The 19,458-nt window shown below is 41.6% G+C and overlaps 1 protein-coding gene across 1 annotated transcript in view; it reads left to right on the top strand.

The window, feature by feature from the left end:
• Nucleotides 1–19,458, top strand: part of sdk2b (sidekick cell adhesion molecule 2b) — a 74,918-nt gene that overhangs the window by 10,774 nt on the left and 44,686 nt on the right. Inside the window, exons 2-6 of the mRNA XM_053341153.1 lie at nt 2,853–2,959; nt 6,950–7,097; nt 15,899–16,032; nt 18,452–18,563; nt 19,061–19,251. Coding sequence (XP_053197128.1) covers nt 2,853–2,959; nt 6,950–7,097; nt 15,899–16,032; nt 18,452–18,563; nt 19,061–19,251 — 692 coding nt within the window. The remainder of the gene's footprint in view (nt 1–2,852; nt 2,960–6,949; nt 7,098–15,898; nt 16,033–18,451; nt 18,564–19,060; nt 19,252–19,458) is intronic.

Below are 19,458 nucleotides of genomic sequence, written 5' to 3'. Positions count from 1 at the left end.
TTAAAGTGTCAGTTGTGACAAATTAAAGAAAAGGCACAGGAGGTCACTGACTGAGGTCACTCACCAGATCTCAACTCAGCAGACATACTGGGCCAACATGTTGCACAGCGGTCTCCACCAACATTATCAAAACATCAAATGAGGGTGTATCGTATAGTACTGGAAAATCTAATAAAAAAAAGTTGTTTTTTTTTTAAAATGAGGGTGTATCTTTTGGAGAAAACGGTACACAATGTACTGTTTTTATTTGGTAGTGTTATTTCCCTCATGTTGATGTAGTTTGACATTGAAGAACATTACTCTGAACAAACCTTAAGGCATACTGGCTAGATGCTTGGACCGACATAACAACGGTATTTGTTAGTCTGATCAAAGTCAAGGTTTTTAAAGAATATTCTGGTTGTGAGCAGGTGTGGAAAAATAATATTTTGATTGTACTTTACATTTCATTCAGTACATTTATACAGCCTCTTAGAAGCTTATATATCAGTTTATTATTCCACTCTTCCCTTCAGTCTTTGGCGGTCAGTAAAAACTTGTGAGTAGAGTTCTTGTGAGTTCTGCAAACGGCAAATCATTTGAAAGGAGTACATTTTTTATAATCAACATCATACATAAACATTCTTGCTTATTTTAAAGGAACAATTCCTGTGATGACAGCTATTCCAAGACTGTCCTCAATTAAAAGAACCTATGAACGTTAGAATTTCTTCCTTTTACTTCTCTTTCCTTGACTCATGTTCTTCCTAAACATTTATTCATGCAAACGTTTCAAACAAATTGCATATGGCTACTATAGAAACTGGTACATCCCATTAACTAAAGGTTAAACTTAGACATTCTCGCTGGCAGTGTGCTATTGCAAAGACCCTTGAGCACATCATGCAGGAACATTACAGCAAAGATGGCAAGTATACTCCTGGTAGAAACTGGTTCACTTCCTACAAGAAGTATTTATTTTGACAAGAATGTGTTGTGCTAGGATGACTCGGATTAAGCGTGTACAAGTCGCTGAAGGCTTATTCACAACCTCTACATGCTGTGCTGCCATCGAACATGCCATTAGAGACTGTCTGTGCAACCATTTTAACAGTTGGCCGCTCCATGTATCCCACTGCACAGGCATGTATTAGTTATTGGATGGCTGTTAAATAGTTGATTCCTGGTGTGCTGAATAGTCTGGATGCCTGATTTCTGAAATTACTTGAATGACTCAAAATAGACAAAAGCCAATCTGTATCCTAGTACTGTTGGGTTTATCTCTCTAAGAAATTGTAGATGTTGAAAGCCTGTATGCACATAATCAAACAAAAACATTGCTTACTGAAGAGAATATGCAGGAATCATTTCCTTGTAGCCAATAGACTGCTTGTTAGTTCACAGGTGATATTCTAATGGTCTAATGGTTGAATCTGCAACCTGTTATACAAAGACAGAAGAAAAGGGATTTAGAGCATGCTTAAATCAAACTTTTTTGGTTTGTATTTAAGGAAAAAGTGGAAAAAGTTTTATACCTATTTTGATTGACCACTAAAAATCACTATAGCCTCCCTGATCTCTCTCCAAAAGCTATTTATGCATGTCTTTATGGTCTCAATGCAACAAATGGTGTCACTTTCAGACAGTGTCTCCTGAAAGGCATTCATCATGTTGTTCTCTGCAGTGGTGAAATTTGTTATGTGAGGACTGAGCAAAAAAACCAAAAACAAAAGAGCTTGAGAGACAAGTTCAAACCAATGACTGTGCAGCGTGGGCGTGCTCATCAGATTGTTTGTTTTGTGAAGTCACAAAAATCAGAGGCTGGAAACGTATGGGGGAGGATATTTAGTCAATTATGCCATACTGAAATGATCATTGTGCTGAAGTATATTTCAAGCAACATAAAAGTATATTGATTATACATTTTTCATAGAGAGTAAAAGAGTCAACAATATCATCAAAGTGTAATCAAAGTACCATTTTGCATGCTTAAGAGAACATAACTGCACTGTATTTTATTATACTATTAAAGTGTACTAAGTTTTTAATTGTATACTTGAAAAAAAAGTAATTATTACCAGTATCAGTTGTCCAGTCTAGTATTTTTACTAGATTTTACTAATATACTATATTAACCTATATATTGTATATACATATGGCAATTTGCAATATTGTGTCATCTTCCCAACATAAACGAGATCTACTTTTTATCTATCCTCACTCACATCTTCGTTTGACATCAGCTATTTCCAGATGTGGCTCAATATGCAACATACAATAAATCAGTGGTCCGTCTACAATATATAATCCCTGACACACAGCAGCTGTATACTGTATAGTGTATGTTACGCTGCCTCCACATGGCAGGGAGGCAGTACTGTCACCACAGCTGGACACTGAAGTCAAGGTCATGGGTGGAGTGTGAATTGCTGGAGACATGCAGATTCCACCTTTGCCCCAGGGAATTGTGTGCACGTATGTGTGTTTGCATTTCCAAAGACATTTTAATACAGGTGTTTGTTATCTGTGTATGCAAGTGCGTGTGTCTTGGGGGAGAGCTTCGCTGTGGTAGCCGGGTTAGCCTCTTGAGCATCATTATCATTGGAATAAACAACAGCTAAGCTCCGATGTCCTCTGTGCCCTTGTTCCTCTATTAGATGGTCTTAAGTACGTGTGTGTGCTCAGACACTGATCTGCGTTTGTAGCTTTTTAGCACGTTTGCGTTTAAACATTTGCAAATGCCTGTGTTTGTGCACTTACATAAATACCCCTTTGATTTCTACATTTGACATAATTAGTTTACCAGTTTTTTTGTGATTTAAGAGAATCTTCATCTGTTTCTTGTGTGTGTGTTTGTGTACTCTACTTTAAAGGTATCTGATCCCCTCATTGGACCGCTCCCATGCTGGCTTCTACCGCTGCATCGTCAGGAATCGAGTGGGAGCCCTTCTACAGAGGCGTACAGAAGTACAGGTGGCCTGTAAGTATACATAAGGGTTGCAGGTGAAACAGAGATAAATAGAGCCAATGGATGAATAAATGGATGTATGATAGACACAGAGAGCGTATCTGTGTGTGTGTTTGACTGCCTGCAGAGTACACAGTATGCCCACACTCTGTTTGGTTGCCTTTGTATCAAGGACTGACTAGGGAGGGACAGATGCTGGCAGGGTGAAAGATCTACCTGCATCTCATTCGGGGTGTTATCAACCCGGACAGCTGTTCCACTCAGCATTCTCATTAGATTGATATTGTTGCCGTGGTTGTTTTTAACTTTGCTTCATTTCAATATGACCGCCACTTATTTCATTCTCTATCTTTTGTCAACAACATCTGTCGTTTCTTGGCGAAAATGCGACTCAGATGCGCTGTGTTTCTGTAAATTTCCAGCGCCGGTTTCAGGCTGCTCCACTCCCTCGTCTTGTTAACGAGCTATTACAGACGCACCACAGAGGTGTCTGGAGTGTTGTCATGTTGAATCTACCCCCCACCCCCACCCCCTACCATCCTACGCCCATTATCCCGTCTGCCCAGGGTATGCCAGGTTCATTGGCTTCCCCTTGTTCCAGCGACATTTGAGTGGATGTGACACACCGCTGTACCTGACTGAACAATGCAGCCAACCAGACATGAGGGAGAAAGAGATGATAGGGAGAAAGAGAGAGGACTAACAATCCCATAAGTCCACTTCTTTAGTATTGGGCAAACATACTGTTGATGTAGCCAACTGCTTCCTTCTGCATCTCCTCTCTCTTCCAACAGTCTGACTCTTTGTTGCTTCTATCAGTGTCTCTTTTAGTCGGTCTTTTCTTCTTCTCTCTTTCGGGACTTTGGTCTGGCCACCTCTGCTTTCTATTTATTTCTTGACTTCCACCCTGCTGTTACTCTGTTTCTCTATATTCCCACCTCTGCCCATTTCCGTAGTTATCCTCTTCCTTTTCATCAGTTGCTCACGAAGGGGTAGGGACAGTGTATCAGAGTAAAAAGGAGATTTAAGGACACATGCAGAAAAAATGGATGAGAGAGGCAAGGGAGGGAGACCAAGAAAAAAGATCAAAAGGGAGGGATGGGAAGATCTCTTTTGCAAACAAACGTTGCCTCTATGAAGTCTTTTTGCAAGGGCTAGTGCTCTTCAGAGTTAGTTCCAGCCCTGTATCTCCTCTAAACATTGTCACATGGGCCTCTATGCATAATGGTTACAGTAACTGGGAGCCTGGTAGATCCATGTAGGTCAGGTGTCCACAGTGGTCCACCATGCACCAAGTTAAAATGGGAAATAGCAGTAAAGGGAGGAAGGGGATTGAAAAAAAAACATGCCATGGACCACTATGGTTCCTCTTTCATTTACAATATCTCTCTTACTTTCCCACTCTGTGCTTTTTACCTGCTTCTTTCTGTCTTCGCTCATTGTCCCCTGCTCCCGCTATACCTCCTCAGGTGTCATAACTTTAATTATCAGGCTCCCTAGGGGTCTGTCTTGCTGCTTCTTTCTGTGCTCTGCTTAATCACACCTCAGCAATCGAGGAGAGAGAGAGGAAAAAAAAAAACCTAGACCCAGAATAACTGTGGTAATCACCTCCAACCAATCTAAAAGCTAATAAAAATCTTGCTTTCTCTGCAAGCTGTTGTACTTCAACTACACCTCTTGTAGCATCGTGTTTACATTCATGTTGTGATCAGTTTGTCCTGCGCCGTTCGTCGAAACGCTGAGAGCTGCTTCTTCAAATTGTCTAATACAGGAGAGAAGCGAGTGTTCTTGTCTTGTTTCAATCTTGTCTGATTTTTTATTTTTTCAAAAGGGAGGTAGCAGAGGAAGATTGCAAGGACTTTTATGTGCTGGTAGCAACATTTTTTGCACCCTTCAGGAAATGGTAAAAAATCAAATTCCAGGTAGGGGTAGTGGGGATGCACACAAGGCTCACATCGTCACATCTAGCAGTAACCACCATTCACCATTCACTTCTATGTGTGAACCACAAACTTTTTTATAATATATAATAATAGCACATGTCCAAAGGATGTGGCCTTTTCAGTGACATACTGTAAATCCAATCCTTCCCGGTTTGTAAAATACAATGGAGAAGCAAGGCTTGTCATGTCGAATCCACACCCCTCCCTTCCTACAAAGTCGCAGCCATCCTACACCCATTATCCCGTCTGCCCAGGGTATGCCAGGTTCATTGGCTTCCCCTTGTTCCAGCGACATTTGAGTGGATGTGACACCGCTGTACCTGACTGAACAATGCAGCCAACCAGGCGTGAGGGAGAAAGAGATGGTAGCGAGACAGAGAGGGACTAACAATCCCATAAGTCCACTTCTACAATATTGGAAAAACATACTGTTGATGTAGCCAACTGCTTTCTTCTGCATCTCCTCTCTCTTCCAACAGTCTGACTCTTTGTTGCTTCTATCACTGTTGTTTCTTTCAGTTGTCATTTTTCTTCCTTCTCTCTTGACTGTAGTCTGGCCACCACTGCTTTCTATTTATTTCTTGGCTTCCACCCCGCTGTTACTCTGTTTCTCTATATTCCCACCTCTGCCCATTTCCATAATTCTCTTCTTCCCCTTCATCAGTTCCTCATGAAGAGATACGGATGGTGAGGCAGAGTAAAAAGGAGAATTAAGGACACCTGCAGAAGAAATGGATGAGATAGACAAGTGAGGGAAAGGAAGAAAAAAAAAGATATAAAGGGAGAGATGGGGAGATCTCTTTTGCAAGCTATTCCATTGAGGCAGCACAATTAGGATTGCAGAGACACACCTCAGAGAAAGGGAAACATGCCGAGGCATTAGAGATTAGGGAAGGGGAGGAGGACATCACATTGCCGAAACTGCAGATCAAAGTCAGGGGATTTGCACACTTCCCAGATTTTCATTTAAGCTAAGCATCACAGCTGCACCGCAAAGCCAGATTACCTTTTTTATTCTCTTTGAAAGAGAGTGAGAGAGAGAGAGAGAGAGAGAAAAATAAGATTGCCATCAACGCACAACTACTCTAACATCCCTAGTTCAAAGCTCCATACCTTGATCCTTACATGTTTCAAAGATATTATTTCTAAACTGTGTTGAGACTTAATTGAGTGTTTGATGTAATGTTCAAATGACTTCAGCAGAGTTTTCTTTATTGTTTCCCTTGAACTGAAGAGATATGATCCATCTTTTTTGTGCAGCTCATAGAGCTAAAAAAAAATAAATAAAACAAAACAAAAACAATCTTTAGGTATTCAGCTGTCACCTCGCCAAAAAGTCTGCACTTTCTTTTTCAGACAGTGTCGGGAGAAAGAGAAGACCGAGTCTGCTTGTTACTGCTGTCCTTTAAAGGTTTACAGTCAGCACCAGCCAATATGATTGTATCAGAGGACTGAAAGAACCATTGGAAGTTAGGCCCATTTGCAGTGAAATCCATCAAAAAATCCTATCCTCCCCATAGATCTCACTTACAAATAAGAGCACCGAGCAGAAATATTAGTGCAGTATTTTTGTCAGCTCTTACCATATAATGAGGCTATGGAGGAATAAATCTGCTGTAACAAATGAAATGTATTAGGAGATAATAGAATAGCGACAGTGCTGGTCATCTACTATATTGAGTAATGCACACATTTAGAGAGTGATCAAGATTGATTGTCCTCGATGCATTCCACAAAGGAGGACACAGAATATGAATATGAGTCAATTTAGCATCCCCTCTGTGTCCCTCTGTGAGTCATTACGTCTTGGTTTCTCCAAGCCTTTCTTGATGTACTTTGGAAACCATGGCAACAACGCTGCGCTGTCCATCAAAGCCACTCGATGTAGCATTTCAGATAAGAAAACAGATGGCAAAAGCTCTGCAGGCACCAAAAGTCACACTCAAGAAGGAAAGGGACATTTTTCTGCCTGTGACTTTACGCGCCCTTTTCTTTTCTTACTCTCTCTCACATGCTTTTTTCTTTTGTGGTTGTGTGTCGTCTGTTTGATTTCTGGCAGTTATGGGCAGTTTTGAAGAGGGTGAACGTACACAGTCTGTCTCTCAAGGAGAGGGCGCCGTCGTACCCGCGCCACGCATTCGCAGCTTCCCCCAGCCGCAAGTCACCTGGTTCAGAGATGGGCGCAAGATTCCACCAAGCAGTCGAATGTAAGTTTTTATTTTTTATTTATTTATTACTTGTTTCTGTTTAATCTTTTGTGCCTTTTGCCTTGTGTTTAGTCTTGATCCTGTGAATACTGTTTGGTGTCTTGTTTGTTCCTGTGGGTCTTTTGGGTGCTTTGCCTTTGAAAGTGTTTTCTTTCCTTCCTGTCATTTGTCATTCACCTCGCTGAATTTTCCAAAAAGGCAGAGTTCATATTTCTTTTGCTGAATAAGGGTTAAGAAGAAAGCAGTTTTGGGACTGTGTTGAATGGAATTGCCCCCTTTTCCCTCATTTTTTTGCTTTATAAGAAAACCTAAACCACTTATATCTCAGTTTATCGATGTATCTGTCTCTTTCTCTTTTTCCTCTCCTCTGTCTTTCTTCATTTTGGTCTCAAAATAGGAGACCGTGCCGTCTCTGAGGTCGGCTGTTATCATACGTTACCATCAGTACCAGGTGGGGCTAGAAACCACAGGAGCTGATGACAGGCTCAAATGGGATTGTTGTTTTGCTTCCACTTAAAATGGAAGAGGAGTAAATGAATTGGGAAAGAGGTGCTCTCTCTCACTCTGATTCACTTCTGTGGCCCAAGAAAGCAGCAGTGGCCAGTTTTGGCACATTAGTTGCTTGAGGTGCATGTGCAATTTTAGGAACAAGGAAATTGATATTATAGCTTCCATTTGGCTACAGATTCTATATCTCCACTCGAGGGGATAGTGTTTCTGGCTCTCTTAAATGACAGGCCTTTTGTGGTAAAGCATGTGTACAGAGGTTTCTTCCATACAGCTCAGTCCTTTTGTTTGTGTGTGTGTGTGTTTGTGTGTGTGTGTGTGTGTGTGTGTGTGTGTGTGTGTGTGTGTGTGTGTGTGTGTGTGTGTGTGTGTGTGTGTGTGTGTTTGTACAAGACGCTTATCCCCATCTCATCACATCTGCATTTCTTCGCAGTGGGAGGTGACCTTGCCCTTGGTTAGAGTGAATCTTTCTTATCAGCTCCTCATCATCAGTAATCATACCCTGACCTAGAATGACAATGAGACAAGCACCCAGACTGACTGAGAAGCTGAAGGCCGCCGATGGCCGTAGGTAGACCAGTCATTTTGATTTTGTTCTGTCTTGTTGTGAATATCTGGATAACTTTTGGGAAGTTGTTTTCAGTAAAGTCAAACTGTGACTCGCGGAGTATGTATGTTGGTATTTGAACAGATTATTGTAAAAAGTAAATGATTGCAACTTTGACAATATTTTTTCCTGTCTCTCTTTCTCTCTCTCTCTTTCTCTTTTATCTCTTCTGTAGATATTCTCTCTCTCTCTCCCTCTCCTTTTGCCTCCATAATAGGCCACCCACTGTGTGTACTTTGCGTCTCTTCATCCTCGCTTCCTACCCTCCAGCTCTGAGAATGCTAATTCTGCATGCACCGCCAAGGTCACTGTGTGCAAATGAGCACCGTTGATAACAGGCGGCCTTTTCATTGAAAATCATTTAATTGAATTTGATTCGTGCCACTAGCGTTGACTCCGTAGAGGCATCAAAGTCTCACTAGTGGGGAAGATGGAGCGAGCCCCAAAGAGAGAGTTCTGTGCCGAACCACAAATGTTACCTTGATGAAGGCCCTTTCCAAGGACTAGTGCTCTCCAGAGTTAGTTCCAGCTGTGTGGTCTCTCTAAACATGTCAGATGGCCCTCTACACATAATGATTGTAGTCATTGTTAGACTGGTAGTTCTATCTGCAAGATCCATGTATTTCAAGTGACAATGGGAAATAGTAGTGAAAGGAGATAAAGGATTGAAAAGAAAAAAACATGCAGTACCACTATGGTGACCATTTCCCAATCTATGCTTTTTACCTGCTTCTCTCTGTCTCCCCTCATTGTCCCCTCCTCCCACTATACCTCCTCAGGTGTCATATCTTTAAGGCAGGCTCCTTAGGGATCTGCCTTGAACGTCACGCTGTGCTCTGCTTAATCACACCTCAGCAGTAGAGCAGAGAGGGAAAAAAACGCACACCCAGAATAACTGTGGTAATTACCTCCAACCAATCTAACAGCTAATACAAGACTTGATTTCTCTGCAAGCTGTTGTATTTCAACTAGACCTCTTGTGGCATTGTGTTTACATTCACATTCTGATCAGTTTGCGCCGTTCATCGAAATGCTGAGAGCTTCTTCTTCAAATTGTGTCATACAGGAGAGTAGTTTTTGTTTTGGTCTTGCATCGTCTCTTAATAGCATACACTGAAAACAAGTGGCCTTTTCAATTACATACTGTTTATTCGATCCCTCCTGGTTAGAAAATTCAACTGAAAAGCAAGGTAGAACCGACACTTTAGAACTGAGGTTTTCAAAGGCTCCATGCTACTGTTCATTTAAGTCACAGTAACTTGCAAGAACATCAATTTTCTATCACAGGCAGAGCAGAAGGTCACACTGACCCAGACAGCAGCCTGCTACATAACACAATAGCCACAGACTTTGAATAACAACCATCATTATCTCTATTGCTAAAGTCTCCCTAAATAACTTACAGAAACACATGTCTTGTCCTGAACCTTAGCTTGCTGAATGAGCCACCAAACAGACATGCACTAACATTAGTTTGCTGGTCAGATGAATTAGCTGCTCAACTTCAGCACAGGATCTACCAGCAGATCATACCTGCAAATGTCACTTCACTTACTCTCCAGTATCAATGATGATAAAACACTGTCTTCATATAGGCTACAGCACACGTTTGTCTGCTTTGTCTTTTGTTGCAGTACCTTCTCTGTGCCACCATGAAGTTCATATTTTTGGTTTTGGGTGAAATATCTAGATAATATTTAAAAAGAGTTTCAGTAGAGTCTGACCAGATATATCAAGGTAATTTATCAACTTGACAATGGATCCCCAATTGAATAGGCTACTAAAATCCAATCCGGTCAGGGACGCAAGTACACACACGTATTACAGTGTCAACGCAATGTACCACCAGGACCCTGGATATGTAAAATAAACCCACAAAAACCTTCTGCAATTTTACTTCCCTGCTGCCAGTTTCCCCCTGGCAAGTCAGCATCTCACTGTTGCACTGTGACTGCTCTCTTTTTGCCATGTGGTCTCTGCAGCTGTTGCTCTTGGCAAAGGCAAAGACTTCTGTGCCATCTCTCGCGCTACACTCATAAACTTGTGGATTCACTTTGTCTAGTGATTCTCTCTGATGGTCTTTGCTGTGCTCTTCTGGTTCACTGTCAAGGTTCAAGAAATGTTGCCCTTTCTTGACTTATTGCTGAAATGTTCACTGAGGCATAGATGGATGCAATGGATCGGTTCAACCTGGGTCCTCATGTTTTTGTTGTATTGTGATGTGAAGCAGAATGCAAAGAGAAAAATAACTTATTTATAAGCAACAGTCATTATCCTTCCTTTATTGAATGGGAATGCATTTGGCAGGGTCTTTTCCATTCATCTGGCATGATTTGTTATGTTATTTTGGGGACTTAATGTGGTGTATAATCAGAGGCTCCTTCTGTAATTGTAGTGCTGCTGGCTAGAAGGTGAGCTTGCTACTGGATATAGCGATGGCACCCATCCCCTCACTATTTCATCTGTGACAACAACTTACTAGCCACTACGTGTTTATTTTTTCTCCCAGAAACTTTCTATTGACACTTGGACATGGATTTATCTGCATTACACAGAAAACAACCTTGTAGAGGTGTCTGTTAAGACAGAACACAAGGGGAGCCTGACCTGGGGGAGTCAACGGGAGGACATCCCTGACACACACACACACACACACACACACACACACACACACACACACACACACACACAGTTCCCTTGAGTAATCTGCTGTAGCTACTGATCAATTAATGGCCTCTGCCTGTGATGCTCAGGTCCTGTCAGTCTGCTATGGATTCCCCATTAGTCATGAGGGCCAGTGAATAGCCAAGCCTCCTCTGCATTTCTCTACAACCAACTGCCCGGCATTAGTCATGCACCCAACGACCTGCAGGTCAGAAGGGATGCGATGTCAAGGAGAGGTAGCTCTCGCAGTAGGGAACAACATATCATCATGCGTATGGATGCAGAAATGAAGGAATGTTTGTACTGTATCTAGGGCTGCAACTAAACTAATGATTACTGTGATTAATGATTAGTTTGTTGATTATTTTCCTATATTAATCATTTAGTTTAACATTTCCCAAAGAGATACTTGTTTTGTCCAACCAACTAAAAGTTATTCAATTTACAATGATACAACAAACAAACAGACAAAATCAGCTTGTCTTTATATATATGAGTAGCTGAAACCAGAGAGCGCTGCATATACAGTATCTAGGAGAGAATCAAATACTTGCTAAATACTTTTTGATCAAAGAAAAGTGTAAAGTAATGAAAGTATGCTTGGTCAGGCTACTTTTGCATCTTTATACTATCAATACAGGTTTTTTTTTATCTAACACTGTGTTAAGAAGTCTCATAATTTAAAAAAAGGGTTAAAATATTATACTCTATCGAAGAAAGTGCTGTCTTGGTAAAGCTCAGATATTGATAGTCCTATATGTGGATGTGTAGAAAGATGGTTGAGTGGATTCAGTTTCTGGATGGACTTAGTAATAGTATGTTATGTTGTGAAATCTTTGGCTACTCGGCAGATGGGTTCATTTATGACACTGTTTGACTTTGTAGGTTATTTGGCACATCCTTTTTTCTTCACCGACGCTGGTTTTCTGAACACTCAACCAACCACGAGCAACAGGGAAGCAGAAAGCGAACAGTGAGCCACAAATCTCTAGTTCATGCCCCCGGTGAGAAAACAAGTGGCTGTTTTCATGAGCAACACTCCCCCCACCTCTTCTCATCTCTCTCACTCCTCCATCTCTCCATCCCCAGGAGCTGTAGCTTTTTCATCACAGGTCTATTGAGCAGTAGGGCATGCAGCCTGCTGCTTGCTCTCACTCTCTTCTCTCTCTCTCCTGCTTTCTTTTTGCCTTCATCTGTCTACTGGCTTCGGTTTGACTCATACCTTAGCCAGCCATGTGAGCCGCTTGATCCCGCCGACCCCTCTCCCCCTCCTGGGGGAGGCCATCAGTCGACCGGGGCCATTTGTCTGCATGTAATGGAGGTCTGAGGCTGTGGAGCGAGGTTAGGCCCCTCACGGCCCAGCGGAGAGGGACAGCCACGACAGATGCCAAAACACTCCCGAGTGTGTGTATGTGTTAGAACAGGCCCGGCTCTGTCACACTATGTCAGTACTGGATTAACACGATAAGATATGCATACAGACCGACAAACTCAGTGGTTGAACTAGCTACAAAGATGTGTTCTTAAGCTAGTGTTTCAAAATATTCAGTTCAGGGACAATGTGTTTCTAATTAAAGAGAGCAACCATGAATCATTGTTTATTTAATTTTGCATTCATGTAATTTATTAGTGTAATGAAAATTAAAGAGGGGACCTAACCGGTGGGAAATCAAACATTTAAATTTCCATCTTTCTATTTCAATCAAACATAAATCTCCTTGATCATTATTGATTAGTGCTACATAATCATTATAAGGCTGGCAGTCATTGAAAACCCACTCTTAATGCTAAATATAAATAAACTGATCCACAAGAAGGTAATTGCGTATGAAACTAATATTGCTTCTTGTTGCAAGCTAAATTGGGGTTGAACAGAAAAGCTGCACAGTTGGCCAAGATGTTTCTGAGCAGCTGTCCAGCCTGCCAGGCTCTCCTGTGAACTGCAGCTTGTTCTGGAGAATAATAATGGAAAAGGAAATTGGGTTGGAATAAAAAGAAAAAGCAGTCAAAGATGCAGGAATAAAAGAAAAATAGCAGACAGAAATTCACATTTATATTATAAAACATATCACACATATCTGATTTGTCCAAATTTCTCAGTTCTGTGGCTTGATAAATCCCTGCACTGTGTTGGATACTTGGTAAGCCATCATTATAAGCAAGCCTCAGACAGCTGCTCACAACACCACTGAGTGACTAGGGAGTTGGATATGAATGACCGAAATGCATCCAGACAGAGAATGAGAGAAAAATAAGCAACATGCTAAAACAAGAAATCACTACACGGTGAGCCAGTAAAAAACAGAAAAGAAAAGAAAGAACAATTTCATTGCTTCTCATAACCAAATTCTTATCCACCTCTTCCTTTTCCCTTGATATACAAGAAAAGCCATTCTGGATAATTGGCTTATTTTTAATTTCTTCCTGCATCATGTGGTCTTTGATCCCTAAGGCCAGGCGAGAGTAGGGAGCAGTTAGATCTGCTGAACACGCTGTGTAACAAAGTTTCATATGACCCCCGCTGCAGCAGCCCTGATTACAGGCTGAGGGGAGAGAGAGCTCAGCAGGGCAGCACATTAAAATCAACTAGCAGGGAGAAAAATTGCCTCCTGCTCACATGAACACTGATGAAATCTGAACTTGCTGTGAATGATGGTGAAATATTAGTTCAAATGTAGTTTTGCAAGTGCTTGGACATGGTTTTTGAGTAGTGAGAGGTCTTTGGATGCAAAAGAAACTTAAAAAAAGGGAAAGACCTTGTAAGGTCCTCTCGTACAGTGCGTGACACATTATCACAGAGAGGATGTGCTGTCTCTTCACGACAGGTTGTATAAAGCTCTGCCTCCTGTAACGTAGCAGCAGTAACCTGTACATTCATCCATAAGAGTTTCTTAAGCGACAGGTAAAGAAGTTAAGTCCTGAATTGTGTCCCCATTTTAGAAAGGTCCTGGGAAAGTCACCTGGGATTCATTCAGCGCTTTGGACACTTCCGTTCTGCCCACATCCCTGAAGGGATCCATAATTCATAGCTGTGTGTCCAGGATGTCACCGCTCCAGCGAGCTAGCATTAAATATTTACCGCAGATCATAAGCTGCAGTCATTGAGGCCTGCCAGCCCCTTTAGAAAGACTGTTTTCAGTCTCAGCATGCATGGGGAATCCCAAATGAGCCCAGTGACTGTGTCCACTATGAGATATTTGAAAATCAATCAGTCCGTGGATGGATCTAATAAGTCATCATATTGTAAATGCTAACAGCACAGGTAGCGAGATGTAGCACACAAGGCATATCACTCTTTGTGCTATGTCATCTCCTGTATGTTGCCAAAGTTCTCCTTATAGAGCTACAGTGCGAATTTCAGGGTTTTTCTTTTATGTGTGCACACCTGTATTTACTTTTTTTTTTTTTTTACTTCTTTCCTATTTTACATACCCCACTTTCTCATCAACTCTCTTGTTCCCATGATGAGGCTCAGCAGGTACTTAGATCCCCCCTGAAGAGATGAAGGTCAGGAAGGAGGAAGAAGGGAACAGAGTAGAAGAGAGAGAGAGAGAGAGAAAGAGAGAAAGAGAAAGAGATATTGGATGAGGAGAGTGAGAAAGAGGTAAACCGTCATGAAGCAGGAACATTGCTGAGATATATACGACAGGGGTCATCGTCTTTACACTTGCGTACAACAAGCAGCGAGAATTACAGTAGTTCTATAGAACAAGCCATTACTGTTTGCAGTTTTGCAGTTATTCCAGATATAGCACTGCCAATAGTTCTAGGAACTTTAAAGAAAATGTCAAAAAGAAAATCAAAGAGAAATGTCACAGAGCACAGAGGGTAGCCACAACCATTTGAATGATATTGATTTGTTTCTCTAACAGTAGTATTTTTCTGAAAGACCAAGCTTCCAAATAGGTCTGTGACTGAAAATCTCTTGTTTTCTGATGTAAAAGTGCCCCGGTCTTAAGGTGTGTCAATAATGTCACAAATGCACCTTTTTGTGGTTGTTTTTTTTTTGTTTTAATTCTCAAATATCTATTCTGTGTCTCTCCTGCAGACAGCTTTTTGGTTTGGTAGTTGTGTGTTTGCCAGGGCAGATAACCAATCGTGACCTTTGCATGTGACCACATTGAGTATCTGGGGTGATGGAGCGGGTAGTGAAGCTAAGGGGGGGAGGAGGAGGATGGAGCGGTGGATGGTGGATGGAGGGATAAGGCCAGATGAAAAGATATATGTGGAGGAAGGCACCCAGTTGGAACACACTATCTTCCTCCAGATTGTTGAACAGGCACAGATAATAAGAAAATATTGATTGTAAACATAGTCAGGGGGCTGTAACATCAGGCGCCAGAGTGGAGGGAGGAGGAAGGAGGGGTTCTCCCTCACTGGTTGCTGCATTGACAAGGGAAAGTCCAAGGTAAGGCTTGATAGAGACAACAAGATACCAGGTATTAGCCCCTATAGAACACCTGCTGAAAAATGGATCAGTGTTTACTTATTCAGGTGTCATTCTAGCAGCCGACAAGGAAGATACCATTGTTTCCTGCCAACAGTGGTTTGCTGCCAAAACGCAGGCCACAGGAAGCAGAGGGATACAAATAGCCAATTAAAAGCTCAGGGTTATTATGCAGGGCTATCATATTTCAAAACCGACCATAAGGAGGAGTATAAGTAGGAGAGGTTGTCAATATTTCTGCCTTGCAACACATTGTTTACACATTGTAAATCAATATAACTAATGCTGATTGAACAGTGTAATTAAAATGTTAAAATGTTTAATGCCCTTTTCAGCCATGGGATCAAGTGTGGACACATAACCAGACTTCTAACATATTGAAATCTAATTAGGCAGCTCAACACTACCATTGAAGGCTGAATATATATTATTTATCCTAAGAAGATTTTTCTGAACCTTTTTGATCTTGAAAGATCTTGTTTTTAAATGGTTTGCATTTTTCTGGATTCCTCACACCTATCTATTTTTTTTCTTCCTTTTCATTAAGTTAATTATTTATTTTTTTTGTCTCCTTAGTGCCATCACTCTGGACAACACGCTGGTCATCTTGTCTACGGTGGCACCAGATGCTGGGCGTTACTACGTCCAGGCGGTAAATGACAAGAACGGAGAGAACAAAACCAGCCAGCCCATCACCCTGTCAGTAGAGAGTAAGTAACCACATACTGTGTACACACATATTGCAGCCGAATCATAATGCCAAGGCAGGTGACGGGGTCTGGATGCAAAGTGAGATCTTGCAACACTGATTAGGGTACCAACACTGATTTTGAAGGACCTTGCCTTACTTGAGTCTTTCTATTTTATTTTTACTTTACACTTTCACATCATCATACATCAGAAATAAATGCAGTAGTTCAAATCATCTCTACATCAAGCAGGTGCAGCATAAAAATGACATGCTTGTTAATGCATCAGTAATAATGATCAAATAATCAGTTTAAGGTTAAGCATTTAGGTCCTTTACTTAAAAATAGTAATATCACACCGTAAAATACTGCTAATGTTTCTTCTTCTAAGTTCAGTCCAGCACTGCAAATTGTATGTATACATAATGATTATACATATGTATGATAATTACATACGTTGTTGTTCACTGCAGTGTAGCGTTTCTGTAGCCATATTCGCTAATTGTGGCAGATGAACATAAACACACACATACAGGAAGAGGGAAGCTACAGGGACGGAGCGCAGACAGTCTGTTCTCCTGCCAAGTAGTTCTTAATATTCCCCAGCATCCTTAGCTCCCAAAACAAACCAAAAAACACAAGATACACACATTTAGACCAATTCAGTTGGCTTCAGCTCAGCAGAGTGAAATATAAGAGGAAGCCTAACAGAGAGCATCTTATGACATGGTAGACTGGAGTTCAATATGGAAGAGTTAGGGTAAGATATTACAGTTGACAACACGAGGAAGCAGAAATATGCTCATAGGCTCATATGGAGAACAGTGGCAGAGTTGATAATACTAGTGCTACAACACACACACACATATACACTCACACACTCACACACAATCACACAAATACTCTCTGGTTCAGGTTAGATAGAGAGCGTAGCAGGAGGTCTCAACTCGACGGGTCTCAGGGAATGATGCCACGCATTTACATGAACATTCCACACATGCTCCACATATGTACACACATGTGCACACACACACACAAGCACACGTACACACATTGATGTGCAGGCTGCTGGGAAAGCCAGTACTGAGGGTTGCGTGTGTTTGAGTGAGTGCTCATTGTATGCGCGTGTGTATCTGTCAGTATCTGCTATAGCAGCTGTTCCTGCAGCGACGCCTCTGACACTGCATTTCCCATGAGCTTTCCTGGCTCCAGCAGTACTTGCTTAAGACTTGGCGAGAGTGAAGGACAAGGATAACTCTGACAGTGTTGTTCATGTTATAGTTTTAACACTCAGAACCAAGTTTAAAAGCCAGATTTAAACATTTACAAGAATAAAAATGTGTCTGGTTGCTCATTGTTTGACGCCCTCCTCCTCCAAACTTGGTGTTATTTTACAGGAATGCTTCAACTAATCGATAATTAAAGGAAAAACACATACAGTATTTGCTTCATGAGGAGGTAGAGCTCAACCTCATGTCTGTGCACAGAGCTGGAGTCAGTGCTTTCATTAATTTTAAAACTATGGACAGGATCAGATTAGTGGTTCTCCCCTGCCTCCAGTCTTTATAAATTAGGCTAACCACATAAATTATTTCTTTAAGTACACAACAGCTCAGCTAAGTTTGAAGTATTTGTAGGCTTGAAATATGCAGCAGTGTTTTCCTGGTGACTAGCCGTCAAACCTAGTTTAAAGTTTGCACATGGTGCACACATGGCCTGTGTACACCATCCAATGACCCAAGATTGGTATGATTGAGTTATGACAGCCCCTGAAGCTACATCTGACATGTTGAGCCACAAGCAGACTCCTAGGGCATGATGGGTTTGACGGATCAGTGTGAGTTTATCACAGACATGACACATCTCAAGCAGCACACACACACACACGCACACACCGCACACACACCGCACACACACCGTACACACACTGTTCACCCACTGCCACGGGCTGTCTGTCTCTGACACACACACACATTTACACACAAACACATTCACACACACACACACACACACACACACACACACACACACACACACACAGACAGACATTAACTGTTTTGCACACATATGCATATGCGCAGACAGCAGTCTATTCACCCCTTTAGCTTCGTGTTGGTCAGGCAGTATTTTTCTATCCCTGTTTCTAGTTCTCTAGCAGACATCTTATTATACACAGTCAGTGCACTGTCTCATCTTATTCAGCCCATCTCTCGGTCAGAACTCAGATACAGTGTGTGCACTGGTCAGTTTCAATATCTCATGTTGATGAGCACCCACAGAGTCACTGGGTGGAAATGAAATGTATAGGACATCACCGTCCGGAGAACCCCATTATATCTGCCAGTGGACTCACCACATTCTGTCTCTATTAAATATCTACTTCTATATATCTTGCTTAATCTCTACATGTGTTTGTGTGGCAACCTGTTTGTCTGTCTAGATGTTGGAGGTCCAGCAGACCCCATTGCCCCCACCATCATCATCCCTCCCAGGAACACTAGCGTGGTCACGGGCACGTCAGAGGTCACAATGGAGTGTGTGGCCAATGCAAGGTAAACGTGGAAGGGTCATACACCATTTTTTAAAGGGTCATTTCACCTTGCAGGGTGAAAAATAAAAGGCATGGGGATTCTTCTTCTTGTTGATTTCAACACTGTTGCTTATATTGGGCAAATATTTGTAGTCACAAGTGTTCTTGTATCTTGGCATATGCAATAACAAAGCAGACGACCCAACTAATGACATCCCTTGATTCATGAAATAGTCAAATTGGAATTGAAAACAGCTGGCATCATCTCAGCCCATTGACAGATATTTTTTATACACAAGTCACCAACAGATTAAATAGATTGATAGGTATGTGTCATATTGTGAGAAAAAATATTTTGGACCAGTGTTGCAGAACCAGAATCCTTTCATCATGAAGTACAATAAATAAAAAATCATAATTTGAGCAATATTTACACAGATTGTGACAAGAACTGAAAAGCCAAACAGTGGGGGAAATGAATGTAGAACACACTCTGACACTGTGTTTTCATCTTTGTAGACCTCTTATCAAGCTAAGTATCTCATGGCGTAAGAATGGCGTGTTGGTGACCAGCGGTTTGAGCGACTTCAACCGCAGGCTGACCATCCTCAGTCCTGTGGTGAGTGATGCCGGCTATTACGAGTGTGAGGCGATTCTCCGCAGCAGCAGTGTGCCCTCAGTCAGCGCTGGGGCTTATCTACACGTTCTAGGTAAGAATTATAGGCTAAAATATGCCCTTGTCTGGAATTTCTCTCGTATTATCACTTAGCACTTACAGCAGGACTGTTGTAATCACTCTTTATACATGCACATTTGCAGGTGACACTATCTTCTTATTCCACTTGCTACTTTAAAGAAATTAAAGTACCATTCAGAGACAGTCATGTAAATATATACCCATTGACCTGTCTGTGAAA

The sequence above is a fragment of the Scomber japonicus genome, chromosome 20, assembly GCF_027409825.1.
Source record: "Scomber japonicus isolate fScoJap1 chromosome 20, fScoJap1.pri, whole genome shotgun sequence".
Taxonomy (NCBI): Eukaryota; Metazoa; Chordata; class Actinopteri; order Scombriformes; family Scombridae; genus Scomber; species Scomber japonicus.
The sequence above is the reverse complement of the archived record's forward strand: the minus strand, read 5'-3'. Positions and strand labels throughout refer to the sequence as shown.